At 33.5% G+C, this 23,505-nt stretch overlaps 1 protein-coding gene across 4 annotated transcripts in view; it reads right to left on the bottom strand.

Annotated features, from left to right (window-relative positions):
- Positions 1 to 23,505, bottom strand: part of klar (klarsicht) — an 828,351-nt gene that overhangs the window by 212,325 nt on the left and 592,521 nt on the right. For all 4 annotated transcript variants that reach the window (XM_081758673.1, XM_081758668.1, XM_081758672.1 and 1 more), the window contains exon 9: positions 14,416 to 14,631. In XM_081758673.1, the coding sequence (XP_081614799.1) occupies positions 14,416 to 14,631 (216 nt within the window). The remainder of the gene's footprint in view (positions 1 to 14,415; positions 14,632 to 23,505) is intronic.

Genomic DNA, 23,505 nt, shown 5'->3' with positions numbered 1-23,505 from the left:
TAGACCAGTGGGGACAGCATGTGTGGTATAGTCATTACCATGCCGTTATTCATGCAACTGAGTCTACTACCGGAAGTAATCTGCCCCATGTTTCATATGATCACTCGAATCAATTTTGCATCACTATGTGACACCTATGATCAACTAGTATAAATGAGGTTCCTGGATATTCTCAATTTGTATTATGACATAGCAGGTAGATTTATGAGACCAAAAACTAAACGAGATCCATGCGTGCTAAGTAGCTACAATACTGTAATTCTGTTTTGATGAATTTAGCAATAATATTTAGAATCGTCTTGCTTTTCTCTATCTTTACTAAACAGTTTCCAAGGACCTTTCTCCCTTCTGATTTCACCCCTTTCTCACACCATCAGATAATAACCATAGCCGTAACATTTATCTTATGGATGAAACAGCAAGCAAGCAGGTAATTATCTGTCTAGACCTTTACGGTAATTAGAACCACTTTCTTACTTAGGTAGTAAGTTATTTCCTTAAAATTTCACGATTGCATGTCTACACAAAACTATCCACATCACAGAACATTTTTTTTTTTTCTTTCGTACTTTACAAACTTTACCCGTGAGATCAGACCCCATACACACTGCATATAGGTATTAGAAAATATGTATGTTTGTTTGGAGTTAATTTCGTAAGCCAAAGAATGTAATTAACACAATTACAACATCCGCCCACTCACGTGACGGAGGTGAACGTCTATCCCAGAGTCATTAGTGGGTACTCTGTGGATATGCAATGACTTATGATAGAAACAACCAAGGCTGCTTGCTTTCTGTTGATCTTCACTCATACGAGTTTCCTTCGTTCACGAACGTTATATCATGATTTTTAAACCAGGAGCTGGGCTACCACTTGTAATTTAACCCTACAATTAGAACCTTTGGTTATGAAGCCAAAATTATAGACATCAATCTATGTACAGACATTTATAACAGCACGATTTTGTAAAGGAAGAAAAAATAATACTATGCATTGTAGAATGGCAACTTCTTCAAGGTTAACAGTTAATACTATTCATCTTCTAGAAATTGCGGTGAAATAACTGAAAGTGGAACTACTGAAATCCACCATGGTATTAAGCTGTGCGTAAATCTTCAATTGTTTGTGATCAAACGAAAATATCTTTCCTTTTTTTTAAAAAAAATCCACAGAACATGGCATGTAATAGCAGTTTTCCTTCTTCGATTAATTTCTTCAGCAAAACTTCAATGTAAGAATGTAAATATATTACAATAATTCAATTATCCTTGCAACATAAGACTCCTGTTGGCAGTGTCGGATCCAGGATATGATCAAGGGAGAGGCTAAACCATAGTTTGCCGCTTTATCCAGTGTAAAGCAGGATTGAAGCCCATTTTATCCAGTGTTGTAACCTGAGCGTCAAGGGAGGGTCATAGCCCTCTTGGATCCGCGCCTTCGATCCTTGGATCCGCGAACTTCTGATGACAATAATGTCCCTATCCCTCCAGTAAGTTATTAATGGAAGAAGTTTCTTCCAAAAATATTAAGTGTGGGAGAAATTCTCCTCACTTCCCCTGATTTCGCACCCTGTTTCAGAATGCTTGGTATAAATCCTGTGAGAGGTATTAAAAAATGGGACTATTGTTACACTTTCTTGTATCCACTCGTCTTTAATTTCAACTGCTAGGTCAGTGAATTTTTTCTTTCTTTCCCGCGTATTTCTTCTACAGATTTTTTATTCGATGGTGTTCCAGGAAGTTTTCTTGTTTGTTTGTCTACCAAAATAATATCGTATATTACATGTGTAGTTTTGTCTCAGTAACGATAGATCTATCCCAGTACAGTTTGAAGGTTTTGTTTACCATGACAAAGAGGGACTTATATTTGTAATATGGTAGTTTCTCTGATGCCAGTTCACACTGTGTTGCTATGGTTTGGTGTATATAGTTTTAGCTATGTTATTATGTCTTTCTGTATATTCAGTTGTTGCTTGGTTCTTACATTCTGCCAGAGTATGTTCTATTGTTTCATTTTTGTATTATTTGTATTTCTATTTTTATTTTATTTTATTTTTTTTTTGTTTTACTTTTTTGGAGTAAAAACATTTTCTATTATGTGTGCGGATTTGTGAAAGAAGTAAGACGAATAAGATAATCGAAACAATAATTAAATGCTTAAAATACAGCACGGAAATCTCATTTATACCTCACGTTTCTTTAAAAAAAAATAAGAGATGCGGGATTATTTTCGATCAACAAACTTGGTCATATAAACACAATTGCATTTCTTGAATAAAAATATGAAATTAACCGCAATATAAACACAATTGTATGTATTTCTTAAATAAAATACGACATTAATAGCAATATAAAAACCATTATATTTATTAAATAAAATTCGAAATTAATCGCAATATAAACACAATTGTATTTCTTAAATAAAATACGAAATTAATCGCAATATAAACAATTGCATTTCTTAAATAAAATACGAAATTAATTGCAATAACCTAACTGCAAAATCTTCAACTTCAACATCTTGTTAACATCTTTCCGTTTTAAGCTAAGGATTTTTCTGTGATGATTTCAAATACTGTACCAATTAAATGAAACGTTTTTATGTGGTTAAAAAAGTTTTGACAAGTAATTTTCTTCTTTCTTTTATCCTTAATCAAGAACAGAAAACAATCTAAACAAGTTTAGTCTTTAATCGGCCACGATAGCCCCTCTGGCGCCGATTTTTAACCACACACACACACAAAGGGCGTTTTAATTGGCTGACGAAGCCACTGCGTTAAAAACAATTATATGTCCAATTAAAACAAAAACGAACTTTCCGTTCCTGGATCCTGAAGTTTATTTTTATTACCTTTGTTCTAACAGCTCAAAAATTCTAACAATTAAACGAATGTGTGACGTCGTTAATTAATCTCAGAGTTCTGTACACGAAAATAAGGGTTTAAATATCACGATTTAACGTGGAATTCACGAATAAGAAATCTTGTTCACTTTTATCAGATGACTAATCGTGATTTCTACGTAGTTTTCTTTTTATATCTTGAAGATAATCTTAATCTGGACATCACTAATTAATTATATTTCCAATAAAATCTATAGTGATACTTCCAGTCATTTAAAAAGAACAGTATAGAAGATTTTGCACATGTTGTAGAAAGTTCGAGTCGAATTTATAGTTTTGTGCAGTCACTATATTTGTGTGTGTGTGTGTGTGTGTGTGTGTGTGTGTGTGTGTGAGAGAGAGAGAGAGAGAGAGAGAGAGAGAGAGAGAGAGAGAGAAAATATTTTGTATGTGAAAGTACTTTTAAATACAAAAACGAAAATACATATGTTATTTTTATATTGCTCATTTTTTTTTGTGTGTGTAGGAGGGGGTGGGGTAAGAAGCAACCTTTTGATTGGGTACGCACGTTTCCATTCTTTCCTATCCTGAGCCCTCACACATCGGCTATACCTCATATCAATATCTCCATTTTCAAAACATTTGGAATACTTCTAAATTTTTACTACATTATAAAAGGCCGTTAATTAAAATAAATGAACACAAATTAGTATATATATATATATATATATATATATATATATATATATATATATATATATATATATATATATATATTAATTATACATTAATTCAAATATGTACGCTTCTTCCTATCATTATTATTATTATTAATAATAATAATAATATCAAATATTCTGCCTTTTGGCAAGTCCTGGGACTAATGAGGATTTTTTCCCTTGTCGTCTTAATTTTCAGTTTCGGCCTATAAATGTTTCTTCCATGTTTCACGATTTTCCGCTTCCTCTTTTAATTCTTAATATTTTCTTCTGGCTTTATTATTTTTTTTCTCAAATCATCGATTACTTGTTTTGTCCTTCTTCCTACTCCTCGCTTTCCTTCCATCTTTCCTTCTATTGTAGTATGAAGAAGACAATTTCTTCGAAAGATGTGACCAATCCAATTGACTTTTCTACGAAGGATGCTGGCTAGAAGTGTCCTCTTCTTTCCTATCCGTTTTAAAACATCTTCGTTTGTTACTCTCTCTGTTCATTTTATCTTCTCCATCTTCCTCCAATACCATATTTTGAAGCTCTCTAAATATTTCTTCTCTAACTTCCGTAATGTCCAAGTCTCTGAACCGTGAAATCCAATACTCCATATATAGCACTTGACCAATTTCTATAGGTAAGATTTGGAATCAGTTCTCATTCAGATTATATCATGAAGATTCAGAAAATTACCTGGATTATAATGAATATGCACTTGATTCTAGGATCACGTTACTTTTACTTACAACAAACTATATTCTGAAATGCATGTCTTCAGATGTAATATGTACATCACTTGGAAAAAAAATATATGTTTTACTTCTATGTCCAAAAGTATTAATGCACCCAAAGCTAAAAGTTTTCATAAAAATATACAAAAAAGGGTACTACACATTCAATGTGACATATCTGCATTGTTCTATCGGGCTGAATACATTTCCTTAAGTGTTAGCCAGTAGCAATTTAAATTTCTAACTCTTGTGTTTTAGATAATCATGAATGCAAAATTCGAATAAAAAGTCATTACTTTATCATTTCTGCGATGCTTTTTGTCGTAACAAGACTTACTACGTTCCTGCACTGTTAAAAAACTTAAATGCAATAAAATATGATCTAATACCTGTAAAAGTGCACGTATTCAAAACTTTCATATTCTACGTGTTATGGATACGTACAGAATTGTGCAGTGTCCTCTATTATTATCAAATGCAATTTCAAACGTAAACAAACAATCATATCTACATTATTATCTTTTATTTAACACTACAGTGACTCTAAAGAACGTGGGATTCTTAAGATATAATTTTTTAATGGTTCAAAACAACACTTTCATTATCTATGAAAACTTATTTTAATAATGATCACCGATTTATGTTCAATGACGTTGAAATACTTTCTCAATTACAGGGTTATTAATAGGAACAAAGTAACGCGTAAATTATTAATAATTGAGGGAAAGGAATGGAAACTAATGTTCCTTCAAGCATCGTTACAGAAACGGTGGATAACTAACATAAATGAGAGCCTGTAATGAGTACCGACCAAAACAAGTGAACTTTTACTATAGAGAATGGGGAGTAATCTGATATTGATAATTAATTAAATTACACAAATATAGCAATAAAAAGTGTAAATTAGTTCAGCTTATTGCTGCAGTTACTATAATCTTATAATGAGGGATATTTCAAACTTATTTTAGCTAAGAATTTTATGCCATCAAAACGTCAGGTTCACAATTCGAGAAGGGAAAAAGATATGAAGAAATGTCGTTGACTGTAATTAACAAGAATACATTATACATATATTATTATACCGGGTGTTACAAAAATGTGTCAAAATATTTTGGGAACAGATTTCTCATATCAAAATAACAACAACAACAAAAAAAAAGTTTATATGGGCCTGTGCTCAAAAGTGGATAGTTTCGGAGTTATAGGGTGCCGAAAACGTGAAACAAGAGAATTTCAAAAGCTCATAGCTCCACTACTATTGGATCTATCGTAGTCGGATCAAGACATCACTGAGGAACTGGTATGTGAACTATCCAAATATCCATGTTTAAGAATGCTCTAGTACTTGCACATCAATTTTTATAGAGGTAGGTGTAGAGTTATCAAGTACTCCCAAACAGCCTCTCTGAAAATGATTGTGAAAGTACCGGAGGTTCTGAAAGATGAATATTTGGATAGTTCCTACTAGTTCCTCAGTGATGTCTTGACCCGACTACGATCGGTAATATATTAGTGGAACTATGGACCTTTAAAGTTCATTTTTTCAGTTTTCGGCACCCTAGATCTACGAAACTATGCACTTCCGACCAAAGGTTCATATGACCTTTTTTTTAAAAATTTTCATTTGAAGAATCTATTCCCAAAATATTTACAAATTTTTATAACACCCTGTATAAATAAATAAAACTATTGCGTTCTGTACTCTAATAGTGACTCGACGATGAAAAATACAAATGAATGAATGGTCAGGAAATAAATGGACTGCTTGGAAACCAAGTAGTGTACAATAACTCCAAAATTGAAATCTTCCACGAGACAATGTCTCGTGTCAATCGCATCAAAAGAACGCTATTCACTATCAACCAGGGCCGGATTAATGGAGGAGCTTAGGGGGGCTATAGCCCCGGGCCTCCAGATGGGTTAACCCAGCCCTGCTATCAACATTAGAAAATAAACTTCATAATTATGATTTTTAGTTGCAATCACGAAAGAGATATGAATTTCTCATGAGATATTGAACTTCAAAGTTCTCTCCAAAAAAGAAAAAAAAATCCATTTTGGAGTTGAGTTACCTAACTTGACATCCAAGCAGTTTATAGGGTGAAATGCTATAAAATCCGGAAAACTTGAATGACGAAATGCTGGTTTAACACAAACAGTTACAGTCCAATCTGATATTGTACTTGTGATCTTGCCTCAACAAATCCTTACTCTAAAATGCAAAAAGGGTCCTCAGTCTGCCAGCACGCTTTTAATGTTTACAGTAGGGGTGGCCAAAATTTTTCGGAATCGGAAATCGGATTCCGGAAAGTAACAATTCTGGAATTGGCCATCCCTAGTTCACAGTCAGACTAACAGTTGTCACTAACTGCGCTGCCTACTACCTGGTGTCAAAAGATGTCGCTAGAGTAAAGGCAATTTGTAGACGAGTCGAAGGCTTGGGAGCAACAAATAGTTACCTTAAAACACAGGCATACAAAGTGAGATTTTCGGGTTCTAACCCCACCCGGATATCTTGCAACAAGATACTGTGAATAAATAATGATAATAATAAAAATCAATCATATAAGAAATGTATACAAAAACCACGTGATATCTGAAACGCCATGAGCTTGAATGACTGAATCTCACTCTCCCTTTGAAGCCGGGATGGCTCAGTAATGCGTTCACTTCTGGTGCATGGGGTCCTTGGATCGATCCCAGCTCGCGCCAAGTGAGTTCTGTGATGGACAAACATCGTGTATGCGTGTTTTCTCGAGGTTCTCCCGTTTCCTCCTACTTTCTTTATTCCACCATTTCATTCATTTTTCATTATCACCGTTTTCTTTAGCCTTGGCCTATCATAATCGTGGAACGTAAAACTTGAAGATTTCATTTCATTTTCTCACTCCCTCCATACCTTGATGAAATTCTGTGTACGCCACTGCCTTAGAACAACACAGTACCAGTACTCAAACTAGTACAGGACTAAGAATAATTACTTCCAAACGTATTGTTTATTGTTGAGAAACTCATCATTTCAGTCAGTCACGTCGTAAGAGGCTGACAGATTAACTAAGTTTTATTATACTGTCTAACACTAAATACAAACGCAATTTTAAATTCCTCAAGAATGATTTGTCCGTCACGAAACCGGCCAATCAGAACAGTAAGTCTGTAATCCTGAGGTAAGTAGTGCGATACTAAGAAACTATGGATCCGTTGTAACTATAAGGCTGGTATCGGTATAAAGTCAAATCTGTTTCCCTATAATGTACACCCATCTTTAAAATTTTGGAAAATAAATACAATCAAGCAGAATCTTCTAGGACTTCCCACATAAAGCACTGATGTTTTTTTTTTTTTTCTAAATTTGCAAACGAGGAATACTGAATACACAATAAAGATACTTGTATTATCAGAAAAAAAAAATTCCTTGTACAACTTTCTCGAAAGACGAGAGATAGCCAGTAAGTAGCATTATAATAACTACATGTTCACTTCTTTTTCGCATCAAAAATAAAATAAGAAAACACACTTATTGCAACCGGCAGCACAACTTCTATTCACAAGCGAGATGAATCATCTACTGGGAACATGAAAAAGGATCGGTAAGACGAAGAGAGAGGAAAAAATGATTCAGTAGTACTTATCAAAAAAACCTACGAGGTCATCACAGCACAGACTATACAATAAAAGCAATCAACTTGAAAATTACCGTGACTAGATACTTTACCTTGTACCCTGTGTACCAGAAGCATTAATTTTGGGCTTCTGCACAATTTTCTTCATGGACAAACGTTCATGATAGGATCTCGATATGCCAATCCTCTACCAACCATGGTAAAATGCTTTTTTTCATCTTCCTCTCTTTGCAGAAAACAACAACGAACAGAAAAGAATGTCTATAAATTCGTTATCATGAGAGGGAAAAAAGTACAGAAGCATGAGGAGCTACGTTGGCAATCTAATATAATCACACCAGCAACAGGCTACCAAACAAATCATGAAATTGTGTGGTTTGCGATTATTATTATTGCAACTCCCTTAATTTCAAAAAAGCCCGAAAAAACCAAAGTTAATTTCACACACAACACGTAAAGCGGAACGATGGAACACAACAGAACACTCAAAAAGACAACCACTTTCATTACTACTCTCTAAAATGACTTTTTTTTTTCCCACTCCCCGAAGTGCGTTATCTTTTATGATTATCTAAAGAAATTCCAAGATAATCTCAGCAGACAATGTAAATGACGTTGTATATCTATTTGTGGGTAGAAGAAAAGACGAAAAAGCACATTACTTCAAAGTAAAATTAACCATTGACGTTATGTCAGTAATATGAAAACTCTGGTTGCTGATGGCTACGTAGATCTACATTCTATTCTATTCATAACAAAATTACGAAAGGATTTTATCATTGCAATTGTACAATTTCCACACTGCAAAAGGATTTGACCATGAAGCACAAGTGATTTTTACCGATAATTCTGCATACTATAATAATCTAAAATGTTTTATATTGTCCAGCAATGCTAAAAGATGTTAAAATGAAATGCAATACTTAGTTAATCGACGAATATGCACTAAAGACCAAAGCCGAATAATAAGCCCAAGAAACGAACGATGATGAAACAATTCGAAGAATGAGAAGAAAGAGGAAGGAAACGGAAAAAACATCTAAAAGAACTCAAGAAAAAATAGTGTTGTTTACCACTCAGATCAAATCTACTCACAAATGTGACCACTCTACTAAGCACCACACTTCTTTAAAAAAATTGTAGTTGAATGAAAGATCCTAATCATTGTGAAAGTCAATTATCGAGCTGAGTTTACGCAAATATGTTATGGACGTCAATTAACGACTGTGTATGGTTGGCTTTAGACGTATCTAATAATTTCTACTCACACAGCAACATATAATAATAATAATAATAATAATAATAATAATAATAATAATAATAATAATAATAATAATAATATGTTGAACATTGTTTAAACAGGAATATTAAGAATGTTAGTAATTTCTATATATAGAATAAAAAGCCTATATATACAGAAAGAAATTATATCTAATTGAGTGGAACGAAAGAACACTATTACTAAAAGGAATAATAAAAGAATGCAAACAATGAGGAACAAGTTATTATTTGAATCGATTCGTAACTAACCACGAATTACTTAGTTTCCGCACTTATTAATGAAAGGAAATATATACATATGGAAAACACTTAGCTAATGTCTGACATAATAATTACGTGCTATCACCAATATCATACTTATCACAGCCAGGGCCGGATTTTGGGGGTTGCAAAGGTGCACGCACCCCTTCCTCGTTGTAAATGTACACTACCTAAAGTGAGAAGTTAGCAAAATCAATAGTTTAAAGTCAATTTTTTGAAGGTTGAAGGAAAAAAAAAATCATCGAGAGCAGACACTTAGCATTTCCAAAGGAATTCCTCATTCACATCACAGATGCCTAAAGGCATTTAAAAAACTCAAATTTAATTCAAATGTGCTGGTAGTTATTGTTGCACCCCTTTTCAGAGAATCCTGGGTCCGGCCCTGGTCACAGCTCTACTCTGTCGACGTCACGACATGAACATTAAACTCGATACGAAAATACCGAAATTTTATCAACGTTAACGTGCCAAGATTCCCTTTGTACCTTGAGTTAATATTCTTTCCAAACACTTATTTGAATTATTTAGAAAAAGATCTTAAGAACATAATTTTAGTAATTAAACAGTTCAACCCATTTGCGATTGAATTTTATTTATTTTTTTTTTTAATGTATTTACAAGCCTTCAATGTCCTCCATTAAAATAAATAAGTTAATTGTACACGTTTATTTTTGTAAGTTTAGTATTATTTATTTATTTACGTTCATTTGTTTATAATTTATAAGTTTTCATATTTTAAGAAGTTAATTGTAAAGCTTATTTCGTTAATTAGATTAGGCCTATGAATGCCTAGCTCTTTGAAATGAATGTATCTGGCTGTCAACAGGGGATGGGAAGAAGAATAACGACTTTTGATTCTGTGTTTCTGTTCTTGTTTTTTTTTTTTTTTTTTTTTTTTAATGTGTGGTGTAAGAGGATTGGCTGTTGTAGATTTGAGTACCCAATCAAGATTTGTGGATTTTTTCGGCTGTCTCTTATATATTAATTCTGGCAATGCCTGTGTAATTGTCTGATAAAGCCAAAGTCAATAGTTGGCGAACTAAACAGGCGTTGTCAATAGTTAATAATGTTTACAACAAACATATTGTTTTGCTCACCGAGCACTTTAAATCAAATTTTAAAAAAATAATGAATGAGAGACATTAAAATAGTTTAAAACAACAACGGAAACTAGTAACAGAAACTTCTCCTTGTAAACAAAAAGCTGGGAAGAAACTGAAAATTATGAGTTACCTTCAATAACTTAGTTGAAAAACAGTGTATTACCACTTTTGCAGATAAAAATTTAGGTATCATAGTCTCCAAATGTCAACATAAGGTTAGTGTTCTATTTTTGTATTGATCTCTGTAGGTGAATTTGCCATATGTTTATCAAAAAGCTTTCATCTACATATATCCAACATAATCTCAGTTCTGAAACAAAATTAAACTGAGGCTTTATAAGTGTATAGCAAACATCAAGAGCTAAGCCGTTTTTGTAGATAAACAGTCATGCTTAGTGCTGATAAAAATTGCACCAGGTAAAACAGATGCTACGAACTTCACAAAGCTTTAATAACAAAATGACGCCATTACGTAACAGGAAATGAACAAATGCTATGGATGACGGGAAAAACAAATGGCCGTCAGGGACGAAAAGAAAAAAACCCACGTTACGAGACTACATTTTCTCACTGCTCGAACTACGTTGCATTTGAGGCTTGTATTAGTAAGTTGTTTTTTTCAGTGTCTGAGGAAGTACAGCAATACATGTTGCATCACTATAGTATTTACGAAGGATCTACACAATTAGAATTAAGTTGTGGATGTACTAATATGCTGGAGAGTATATATGATTCAATTCTGACTTTTTTGAGTTATGGCTATTATTTATTTATTTATTTTTCGTGACCACTGTCGCAAATTTGGCATTTTGACTAGAACCAACAACCAACTTTCGACAGTATATCTTACTAGCAGGAAAATATTAAAACTGATGTGTGCTCGTGAATATCTCAAGACATGATTATTCGTGATTATAATCCTCCTAGACTCCTAATCATAATTTTCAGTCCATGGTTCCATTCCAGTTGCACAGCAATCGCAGTAGCAACGTAAGGGTGACTTCATGTTCAATTTGTATACGACAGACAGTCTAGGTGACACAGAAAATTTACAATTTCTGGAGCAAGTTTAATGTGGATACATTTGCATGATACATCAGACTACGCATGTCTGTTAAGTGGCTAACTTAACTATTCTATTTTACTTAATTAATAAGCTCAAAGAGACTATAACAGATAAGTGTGAACGATGAAATAATTGGTAGAAAGGTGAAAAAAAGTGCGACAAAACTGAATCGCATACATGAAAACTCATAAACAAGGTTTCATCACCATGTCTACCTGGGATTGAACACACAACTCTGAATATCAACAGTTGAGACCGTTACAGTATCTACTAATTTTTCTGAAAATTCAACCAATTTAAAAGTACAAGTCCTCATGGGCGCAGAGGGGTCCGGACCCCCTTCTGGCACACGAAAATATATACGTAATATAACAAAACTACGTATGTTAAATACCTTAAATACCAGACGTAATATAGCAATCATGGAGATGGGACCCTCTCTAGAAAATTTTCTTCTTTAAAAGTCTTACATTAACACTGATTTTCTTTCTTCTTTAAAAGTCTTACATTAAGAAAAACGAGTATATTCGCTCCACGGAACTTCAGTTGAAATGAACCAACAAACAAATACTTGTATAAACGAAATCAATTCACTAAGTAACTGGATAAGCGTATGCTTTAGAAATTAATCAAACTAAACATTCTGAAATTCTCTCTTGATATGCATTTCAATTTTTAACTTTTTTTTTTTTTTTTTTTTTTTGCCTGACTTTGAGATTAATACAAAATTCCTTGAGTTCCCAGGTTTATTAACACAAGACTAATTAACAAAGGAAATGAGGAACTATACAGGCCAATAGGATATATATGAAAGTTTTATATATCAGTTTCTTCAATGTGTTTCTGCTATGGTTCTCAAATGTAGTTTATTATTTGCATCGGTAAACATCATAGATCACCAACATTATGTTCTCCATATTTTCATTAGAAATTAACTAAGCAATGTTTCTTAAAAGCGCTCATCACTCTCCATGTGGCATCGGACATCTCATCATAATTTGAGAAACTCTCTGAACTAATGTATAAAGGGCTTACCATATTTGTTCCTCACTCCTTGTAACTAGTTATATGATTAGACTCGATTTCGAGGCAGAAAACTAAGATTTGATTTGTTAGTGGGAATTCGTGTGGTTCGGATCACACGTCATACTGTAAATTTACATCTTATATAATCTTTCCAAAATTGATTTTAAAAAATGTTCTTAGCTGAGAGCAAGGTATTTTGACATTTGTAATTTTCGAACTCAGTTGTTTTCTAAAAATATCGATAGAAAATAACATTTTGTGTACCAAAAATGAAACTTTCCACTGCTTTTAAAACGAATCATAATTAATTATGTCATAACAATTAGTATAGTATGAGGTCTACGAATTAATTTAAAAAACAATAAAGGATTAAATATACAGATTACGCCAGGGATGGCGTAAAGGAATGGAAGCGGGATCATAACGCAATGTGAGTCATTCAAATCTTAGGATGAAAAGAAAATTGTATACTTTAAACTGCAACCAAGGGCGGCTTTAGGATTTTAATTTTGGGTAGGCCCGCTCCCTCATTTATGGATACATATACACATTTGATTCATAAATGACAGTAGAAAATTATTTTTACAGTACTCATTGTTAAATAATTATGTACCATTAATATAAGCAGTGGAAAAGATAGTTATTCTTTATTGTATCTTTTAATGTTTATATATTTTTCAAAATTTATGGGTAGGCCCGTGCCAACCCGACCTACCCACTAAAGCCGCCACTGTTAGCAACTATCATTCAATAAATATAACTTTGGATATTCTATGCATGTTTTGTTTTATTCGAATTAACGTTTTGATGCAATAATAATTTCAGGGGGTTGCTGAGGACAACCCCCAAGAGTTGAAATTCTTCCCCTTCTTCGAGGCACATTTCGGATAGCGATCAACCTGGTTTACCAGTATTTTCGAAGTACTACCTTCATCCTTTGTTTATTCAAAGCCCCCTCCAAAAAGAAATCTTCTGAAATAATCACTATTTCAAAGGCATCTGACTGCCTTTATAATTAGTTTTACTAGTTTATAGAACTGTTGTATAATAGTTTTTACTATAATTTTGTTAGACTGTTCTTTTAATTTTCAATATGTAATAATAATATTAACCTTTTGTTAACTAGTATTATTATTTGTTTTTCTTCACTTTTTTACTATACAAAAATATTTCAAATTTTACTTCTTCTATATTCAGGGTGTTATCTCTTAATTTTATTTTTATTGCTTCTCTCAATAACCTTTTATATCCATCTGTGGTTTTTGCTCACAGCTGACGTATTTTCTAACAAAATTTTATGATTTTCTTCTAGTGCAAGTGTTGCCAATGCTGATTTTTTTGATTGGTTTAATCGTATATCTGTGTTATACACATTCTTCACATCCCAAGTGTTAGTTAGGATGAAATATCAAAAGTCTCGTTTGTATTAAATTACAAACTCTCCGTGAAAATTAAATGGAATATATACTTGTAGTTAGCAACTAGTTTTTAAAAGTTGTGTGTAAAACACAGGTATATAATTTATTCAAGAACAACATGACGATACCATAAGGAGAGAGAGGGCTATTGGAGATCAAAATCATTGGAAAATTTGAACATTGCTGTGCAGCGATACATACGTGGCAGGAGAATTTAAGGGAGGTGTAAGAACCTTAGGAAGGATAAACATACCTAATTATACATTCTCATAATTTCCAAATAGCTAAATAAACAAATCAATATGCATCATGTTATCAGCTACTAAAGACCAAAAACAGTTTAAGTACTTACGTTCCGAAGCTTTGAGTTAAGAGCTTCAATGTGACACTGCCACTCCAACGAACGTAGGAAAAGATTTTGCCAACGGCGTTCAAGATTACGAGTTACACGTAAAGCATGTCCGGTGTCGTAGCGTTTTGTGGCAGTCGGATCAGCAGCTATCTTCTCACACAGCTTTAGCACTGAATTAACGATTTTACCATGCGATTCAACGTCTCGCTGCACCACCTGAAACAATACAGATTATGAAACATTAATTCTCTTTTTTAAGATTTCGATGTTTATCAATTTACAAACATATGATCATAAAATTATCAGAAATGAAAAACATATCCAACCTTAATCGTGAAAAATACACAGTGTGTTACTTGCACTGAAGAAAAAGTGGTTAAAGTACATTTTCTGTGGTATACACTGGAGTTATCGACAGGATTCCGGAAGATCCAAGTAGTGCAGACTGAATATTTTTGTTGTAGTGTATACTTAATAATAATAATAATAATAATAATAATAATAATAATAATAATAATAATAATAATAATAATAATAATAATAATAATAATAATAATAATAATTTTCTTGTTTCGTAGTCGGGAAGTCTTGGTTTGAATCCAACGTCTGCCTATCTTAAAGTTTATCGAGTTTTTTTTTTTAATCCCATAAGGCAAATGCAGAAATAGTATCTTAATATATATATATATATATATATATATATAATAAATTATTATATATTTTTCAAATGTAACGTAAAATGACTACACGGGTACTTTCTTAATAAATCAATAAATTAATACTTTTTCAATGCAATCATGATAGAAATGAGTTCATAAATGAGAACTTTTTGAGAACATGTTGGCCCTAATTGATGTGATCACATGCTTACCTTATCATTTCAAAAAAACATCACATATTTCAAAATGGCGGTGGAGGTTCGTGATCTACTCTGCCCATTCTTCTTTTGCCGATATGTGAAACTATCATCGTTTGCATTTTTTTATCTTTCATATTTTTTACGATTCAACAGTTTATTTGATGTATTTCTATAACATAGTCCTTCTCCCACCAACTTTGACTCCCTCCCCCTCCGTTTCTTATGGCGCTCAGTCGCTATAACTTTGCACATATACATATTTTCACATCCTCTATCAGTCCCACTATGTCTTATCCCGCATCTCGATTCATTCATTTGGACCCTTTACTTGTGAGTACCTAATACCACACAGACACAAAAATGAATCGAAAAAATGATGAAGCGAAATTCACACATAAACGTATTATCCGAATTATGTATTAAAATAATATACAAAACTAGTTCAGTCGTTGACACTAAGCCGATTGGCTATTATTATGATTTTAACTTCACCGAAAGATTGGACGTTTTTCTCTAAGAGATTTTTGTTTAAGTTCAACTTGAACATTTTTTTTTTAATTGGGTAAGAGGCAATTATGTCACAGAAAAAAACATTCAATATCTATTCTTAACTCTGCGATCTACACGAAAGCAAACATATCTCAATAAAGAAGGGAAACTTTCTAAACAAGATCTCATTAAGGAATGACAGCAATTTAAATATTTATCTTTCTGGAAGCACTCCAATAATCAGGCCACTGTGTTTCTTTCTTCTTTCTTTGAGAAAAAAGGAAAAACAATCTTTAGCTACTCGGAAGCACTGCAATGAAACGACTGATGCTTAATTTAATTCTCTTCAATTGTTAAATTATCATGTTCAGTATTGGAGACAACTTCCTAACAATGGGAATCTAGTACTGTTAGGGATATACCAAGCGGAAGTGACGACCGGAAACACGAATTCATGGGCGCACTCAACAATAAGTGATTAAATGCTAAAGAAAGTATTAAGGGAATTAAACCCTTAAATTCCTAGCTTCGTTATCGAATACTAATTAAAGAAAGAAAGCGGCTCAAGACGAGCATTTAATTGTCCATCACATGGAGGAAGCTGTCAAATAAATGCAGTGTTAAGAAGAGTCTCTCTTCACATCTAACAGAGTAGTTTGAAAACATCCACGGAACTTTTTTGTTATCAAAATCTTCGTAATATTTAATCTCTTTAATTAACTCATATCACTAACCTACACGTTGAAGCAGTAATCGAAGGGATTCTGTGTTCGACAGAACCCCGTAAATCGAAAAAATCGGTGGATCGAAACTGGCTCAGAGACTAGCATTTTGTGTGAAAGAGAGCGTATAAATGAATCAATTAGCATAGCCGCTCAAAAACCTATTCAGTACTCATTCCTTCAATGATCAGAGAGCATGGAGTCATTAATATACCTATTAAGGGTTTGTATATCTAACTTTGATCAAAACGCAGAATTCTATGTCGATAAAAAGGCATAGAAGAGTACAGAACAGAACACGTGCAGTATAATTTGCCACTACTATTATGACTACATGATCAAGACCATAGTTCCAACCCCAATGGTTCCTTAACTTCCCCAAGTTCAAGAACATATGAAGGGTAAGGGGAGAAAAACAAGGAATGTCCATGTGTGCTGTAGCGGATGCTTTGCCCTATATGTTGATGACTCTTGGTACTATTTGCTTGTATATGCCATGCATGCGTAGATGAAGAAATGTCCAAGGAAAGAAGCAAAAAGATTTGACTAATCCTATTCATTTTGTATGCGGTTTTCAATATTAAAACGCAGTAGCGGCTCGTAGTCTATACAAGCACCGGTTGCAATGTTGCAATATCAAAGGTATGTAGGTACGCGCAAGTGTTCCCCTCCCCCAGCATTCTTGAGTCTTATCCAAGAAATATTCAGGAAATATGAAGAGGAAAGTCTTTTAAGCTCTATTTGTATATTATTGATTAAATTATTTCTCTAATATTAATTTAATATATAAGCTATTTCCTTTTTTTCAAACAACCACTATCAATGTACGTTTATACACTATTTATTATACAAAACCTCTACACTCATGTTATTGAACACGAGATAAATCGAATATATAGTATGTGCTGTAAGCCATGAATGATGGCGTTAATCCGAAAAGAAGAAAAAAAAGCAAGAAAATTGCATGCACGCAGTTAAACAAAATTATTTAATTATATAAACTGTGCATTATTTTAGAATGGAAGGCCTTTCTTCGATCTTTCGGGCTTCAAAATTTTCTATGACTTTATTTAAATCTGAAATAATGCTGCTCGCCAAGTTTCTCTGAATAGAAAGCATCGCTACTGCAAATATTTTCCGCTTTATTTTCTTTAGGGTCCAGAAACACCTCTCTCCTTCGACAATATGCATTTTGTTAGCATTTCTTTGTATAAATATACGGAACAAAAAGTCCATTTTCAGGAACCACGTATTTTTTTGTCTGTAAAGAAGCAGGAAATCTAAGATGTTTTCCTTTGAAAATGAAAAAAAAAAAAGTTTAACATTCCAGCAAATCCGGCTAAAGAAGACAGATGAGTATTAGAAGTGAATGATTTGATATTAATTTATGCTCTCCGCCGGAAATCGAACACGGAATCATGTGCACGAAAGGCACAGAGCTAGGAATTAGACCAGTAGTAAGACATTTTCTTCTTGGAGACTCGATTGACCCCCCCCCCCCCAGAATAGGATTTTTTTAAAAATAAATCTTATCCCAAGAATTTTCACCTTTGTATTATAAATGTTAAATAAAATCTATTGACTTCGAACGACCGCCCCCCAAACTTTCAGCCTGGATCCGTCCCTGATACCACCAGACTTATATTTGTTCTTTGCGAGTTTATGTTTTGTGAATAGCTTCTTTCACGCGTCTGTGTCTTCCTCACCCTATCAATTGAGTCAAGCGCTGCTAAGCGGAGGAATTCGTAACTATTACAGAGCTGACCAGTTGCGGAAAAAATACAACCGCAAGGGACCAATACGGGAAGATAGGAGCGATGCAAGAATAAATCCACTTCCCCATGTTAAGAGATAGGAGCTCGCTGCCATATGCTCAATGTTACTGCTTCCGGTGGCAACGTTCGCTGCCACTGGAAAGGTAAATCTCTCTCTTTCTTTCCGTTTTTTAATTGACTTTTTTCAGAAATGCATCAATACTGTTTTGCGTTCAAGAGCAAAGGTTTATTTTTTACTGATACACTACTTTAACACTTAAAAATATTTTTAGTATTAAAAAAAATATCCGGTTGCACAACCATGCAACATATAGTACCAGCCGCCACTGTTAAAACGTCGTTTTCTCGAAAATACAGTTTTGTGACATTCCTTCTTTTTTCGCCTTACCCTTCCTATGAGCTTACAATTTAGCGTTATTATATCTATATAATGGTATATAGATAGATGGATAGATACAGATATAAATATAGACCTCCTAGAGGGTATCCTTACGCGAGTAGAACAACAACATAATTATGATACAAGAAACAAATACAATTTTTCTACTGTAGAACACAGAGCTGTATTATATGAAAAAAGGGTGTAAATACGCGGGTATCATACTTTACAATAAACTCCCTAAGTTTCTAAATTTTAAAAAAAGAACTCCAGAAATATTTATTTAACACTGCTTTTATTTGGTAGAAGAATACATGAATTGCTAACTGTAAAAAAAATTATATGATCTAAGTATATCAGTGTCAGTACTGGTCTTTAGTATTATATATATGGATTTCTACATACACTGCAAGCAATAATTACTTACTGTAACTTTATTTTCAATAATAGTATCACGAAAAAGTAACCATGATTATTAACCTACTGTATGTAAATTACATTATTATTGTTTCTTTTACCTTTGTGTTTATACCTAGGTATATAAATCACGTGTCCACTTCATATGCATTGTAATACAGTGCTAAATGTATGAAAAAAAGGACGAAAATAAATACAAAAGATAGATAGATATTGGCGTTAGACTACTCGACTCCGAATTGAATTTAACATTCCTTTCCAGCTCCAAAGCTACATTAAATAAGACATCTACATCTTAATGTAAGGTATGAGACACATGAAATACTTCCACTGGGGTGATTTAAGAGGAATTATAAAGTGTTGACAGGCTATCTTATTACTGAAAACTTTCTATCAGTCAATCAAGTACATAATTGCTGAAAATTTCACTGCAAATCTAATCCAGTAGGCTCATGCAGAAAATTTTAAATAATGTAACTTCGCTACAATTTTGGGGTTAGCATCCTCGTCTACCGATCATGAAGTCTCAGACTCCAGCTTCGCGGCTAGTTATTCTGATGGACGTTTTCCCATGATTTTTCTCTGTCCATTACGACCATACCAGAATGGCACTTTCAATATACTCAAGCTGTAGACAAAACACTGTCCTTAAATAAACAAATATGGTAAGCGCGTGTGCGTAGACGAATGAGGATTACTGTGTAGCAAATTGAGAGATCTCGGGTTCGAATCCCCCAGCTGGCTATCCTGACTGAAATTTTTCTCACCATATAAATGATGGTACCCTTAGATATAGGTGAAGGTTAGTTCCATTCCTATATCCATTTCCATGTTCTAGTGTTAATAAAAACCAACAGAAAAAGGCTCCTCGGATGTATCTACAGAAAAAAAGTTCTCACTGTTGGTCTAGTGGCTTGTGCGTGTCAGTTTTTCTGCACCTGATCCTGAATTCAATTTCCGATAAGAGAACATTGAACGCATTATGGTGGTTCGGATTCCATACTAAACTATAGATCTCGTTTCATATGGCCTCGATGCTCAAAGAGAACTTAGAACTGAAACAAACAATAAGTAAGTAAAAGTGAGCAGATACATTTAAAAAAAATAACTTTCCAACTGAATTCTGTCCTGATAACCAAGTCATAGGTTGATATTCAAGTGAAGAATGAATACAAATATGGAATTGAATCAAACGTGCCAAAGCTTATACTTAAAAATCGGAACCGGATGATTTAATGGTAATGTCAGTTGATTCAACCTGGTGTCTTGATTCGAGTCCTAACTTACAGTTCCAATAGTAGTGGATCTTGGCAAAGCATGGAGTCTCGATTAAATAGTAAGGAAAATCAGAACGGAATGAAATCAAACTGACCAATACAATTCAACTTTTTTTTTTTTTTTTTTCAATAATGTGACTCATAAACTAGTGGCGAGTAACAGAAATGCTGTACAAATGTGTTACGCTATATTTGAAGAACTAGCTATTAACACTTAAAGACCCGGGGGGGGGGGGGATTTAAATGTAGAAACGCTTGGATCCCGGCCATTTTAAATGTATTTTTAAAATTTTGTAACTCAGAAACTACCCTTTTAAAGTGAATGAAACTTTCAGATTCAATCGAATAAAATGTACTAATATTTCAGATTCAATCGAATAAAATGTACTAATATAACAGAAAAACAGTAATGCACTTAGCATTGTTACCGTTGAATACACAGTGTTGCAAACTTTAAGGAATATTTTTTGTATGTTGGAAATCAAATCGAAAGATAGATTGTCTGATAATTTCGTGTAAATTGCAAACGACCATACAACTAAATATAAATAAGTTTAAATATACACGACATATCACAATATGTCACTCCGCCCCCTCCTCTCCCTTTTGGTGACATGTTAGGTGCGAGGACGTTTTGAAGCGCGGCGCGATGGTTGAAAACTAGTGCTGGGAACAGCATCGAGTGTTGTTTTCGTGTCACTGTCGGAAGATTCTAGTTGTTCTAATATTGAAACAATGTCTAAACATTAGATTCATCGTCCGTTTCAAAAGCACCGGAGTCGCTATCATCTATTATTACCGTAATTTCTCCGGGCGAAAATACCCCACTATCATAAGAACCACGACTTGTTGCGGTGGTATTCATGGCCAAAAGCTCAACTAAAAAGAGGAAGTGAAGCCTAAGCAAGTTACAAGAAGGATGTTGAAACAACCACACACACTTCCACTGGCTTATAGAACAGGGGAAAAAAATAACTACATGATTTTTTTCCTTCTGAGTACGCATATCTTTTTGGGGAATATACACTTGACACAGCATGTCATATAAATCTACGCAGTACGTGACCTGTAGGCTTGAAGGTGATAAATATCAGTGAAAAGTAAACAGAAGGGACTAGCTGTATGAAGCTGTTGGCTTCTTTCGTCAACTGCGTGCTGAAGTGCGGGAACTGACCTTGATGGGTGCACGGCAACTAAAGTTGTCTCCGGGACTGAACGCTTCGTAACAAGAGGGCAACTATAGTTGTCCATGGGTCTTTAAGTGTTAAAAAAGGAAGTAAGCTCCCTCGTGGCTAAGCGGTTAGCATAGGCTCCTTTGGCGTGGAAGACCCGACTTCGATTAGCGGCAGGAACTCATGTGGTTCGGATTCCGCGTTAAGGTATAGGTCAACGTTTCATATAGCCTCGCTATTGAAAGGAACCCTAAACCCAAAATCAAATCAATCAAAAAAGAAGAAGAAGAAGAAGTACAGTACAACCTCGTTTATCCGGTCTAACTGGGACCAAAGGCAATCCGGATAATCAGGGTAATATGGTCAATAAGCACAACAAATCCTTAAATAAGCAAACTTACCGTTTACTATGATAATTTTTCACATCATTTCTTAACAAAGAATTGGTCCACTTCTTCTATTTCAAACTTTATTAAACTCGACAAAAAGACAAAAAGTATTTTATTTACAATATTACCATAATTTATTGTAGAATCTATGTATGAACTGTACACTTAATCAAAATAAAAAGCGAATGTTCGGCATACTATAGTTGCATTCTTGCTATCATAATTAAAAATTATTAACTATATGAACATTAAATTTAAAAAAGTCTACAAATCGGATCCAGATAAACGAGGTTGTACTGTAATATATGACCACAGAAATCAACACATCACCAACACTTTTAAAGGAATTCACGACTGAATAATGCACTTCCGAAATCTCTTCATCTCAAAAGGCTACGGAAAAGGAAGTACAACGCCACCATACATTGCTGTATTCGTTTGATTTACATTTTAATGAGCGATTGAACAACTCATACTGTTCTATTACGAACAGCAATCAACTTCTACATCCTGCCCTTCAAACAGTCATAAACACTACAAGCTTTGTTCAGTAAGCAAAGATCCAAAAAGTTTTTTTTTCTTCTTCTTTCAATTTTTGAAACAAGTTACTGTTGTTCTCTACGGGGAAGAAGGATGAGATAGGCAGAATTGTGCTTCTTAGACTCAAGGAGCACCAAGGCTTTCTAATACATTCCTTGTTAGGTATAAACTTTTTCAACTTCTACAAGCATATTATTTTATTTTATTTTATTATTATTATTATTAAAAAATAAATTCAACATACAGGCGAGTATTCACGTAGGATCCATTAAGTTAGGGACTGATACAATATACATACATACATATTATAAGGCCAATGTGATCTTGTATTCATGTAGTTCAACATTCATACAGACTAATTTGCGTTCCGGTATGATTACTGTGCGTACCTATGGTGTGTATGGTTGGGGTTCGATTCCCATTGTACACTTTTTAAATATATATATATATATATATATATATATATATATATATATATATATATATATATATATATATATATATATATATATATATAATGAACCAGCATTGTAAGGTAACTGGGAAAGCTATTTGAATGGAGATGAGTATCTATTCAATGCCAGAAATTACGGAAATGTAACGAATATGATAACCATATAACGTCTAAATAGTAAAGTTGTTTGGCGGAAAATAAATCTTCACGGAGCGTAATGGTAAGGATTTATGAATTACTGATAGAATTAATAAAATACAATCTCAACATTTATTTTAAGATTTTTAACAGGAAAAGGTAATACAATACTTCCCCATTCAAATAAATGAATTTAATTTCAAGATAGAATTCTTAATTCACAGTAGGGTTGCCTTTGAGTCAACTGTTGAGTATGTCCCGTCTCGAAAAAATATCAAACAGATGTCTCGTCTCGGAAAGTGTATATGCTTGTATTAGTAGAGCTTTTGTCTCATGACGAAAATTAGGTATATTCGCAACTCATGGCTAACCCTAGTCCACAGCCATAAGTTTCATTTCTTATTAGTACCTCGTATGCAATATTAATTGCTATGTGAACAATAATTAATTAATTTTAGTCTTGAAACTCATGGGTTAAA

The sequence above is a fragment of the Thermobia domestica genome, chromosome 5 (genome assembly GCF_964235325.1).
Source record: "Thermobia domestica chromosome 5, izTheDome1.hap1.1, whole genome shotgun sequence".
Taxonomy (NCBI): domain Eukaryota; kingdom Metazoa; phylum Arthropoda; class Insecta; order Zygentoma; family Lepismatidae; genus Thermobia; species Thermobia domestica.
This window is presented reverse-complemented; position numbering and strand designations above follow the sequence as displayed.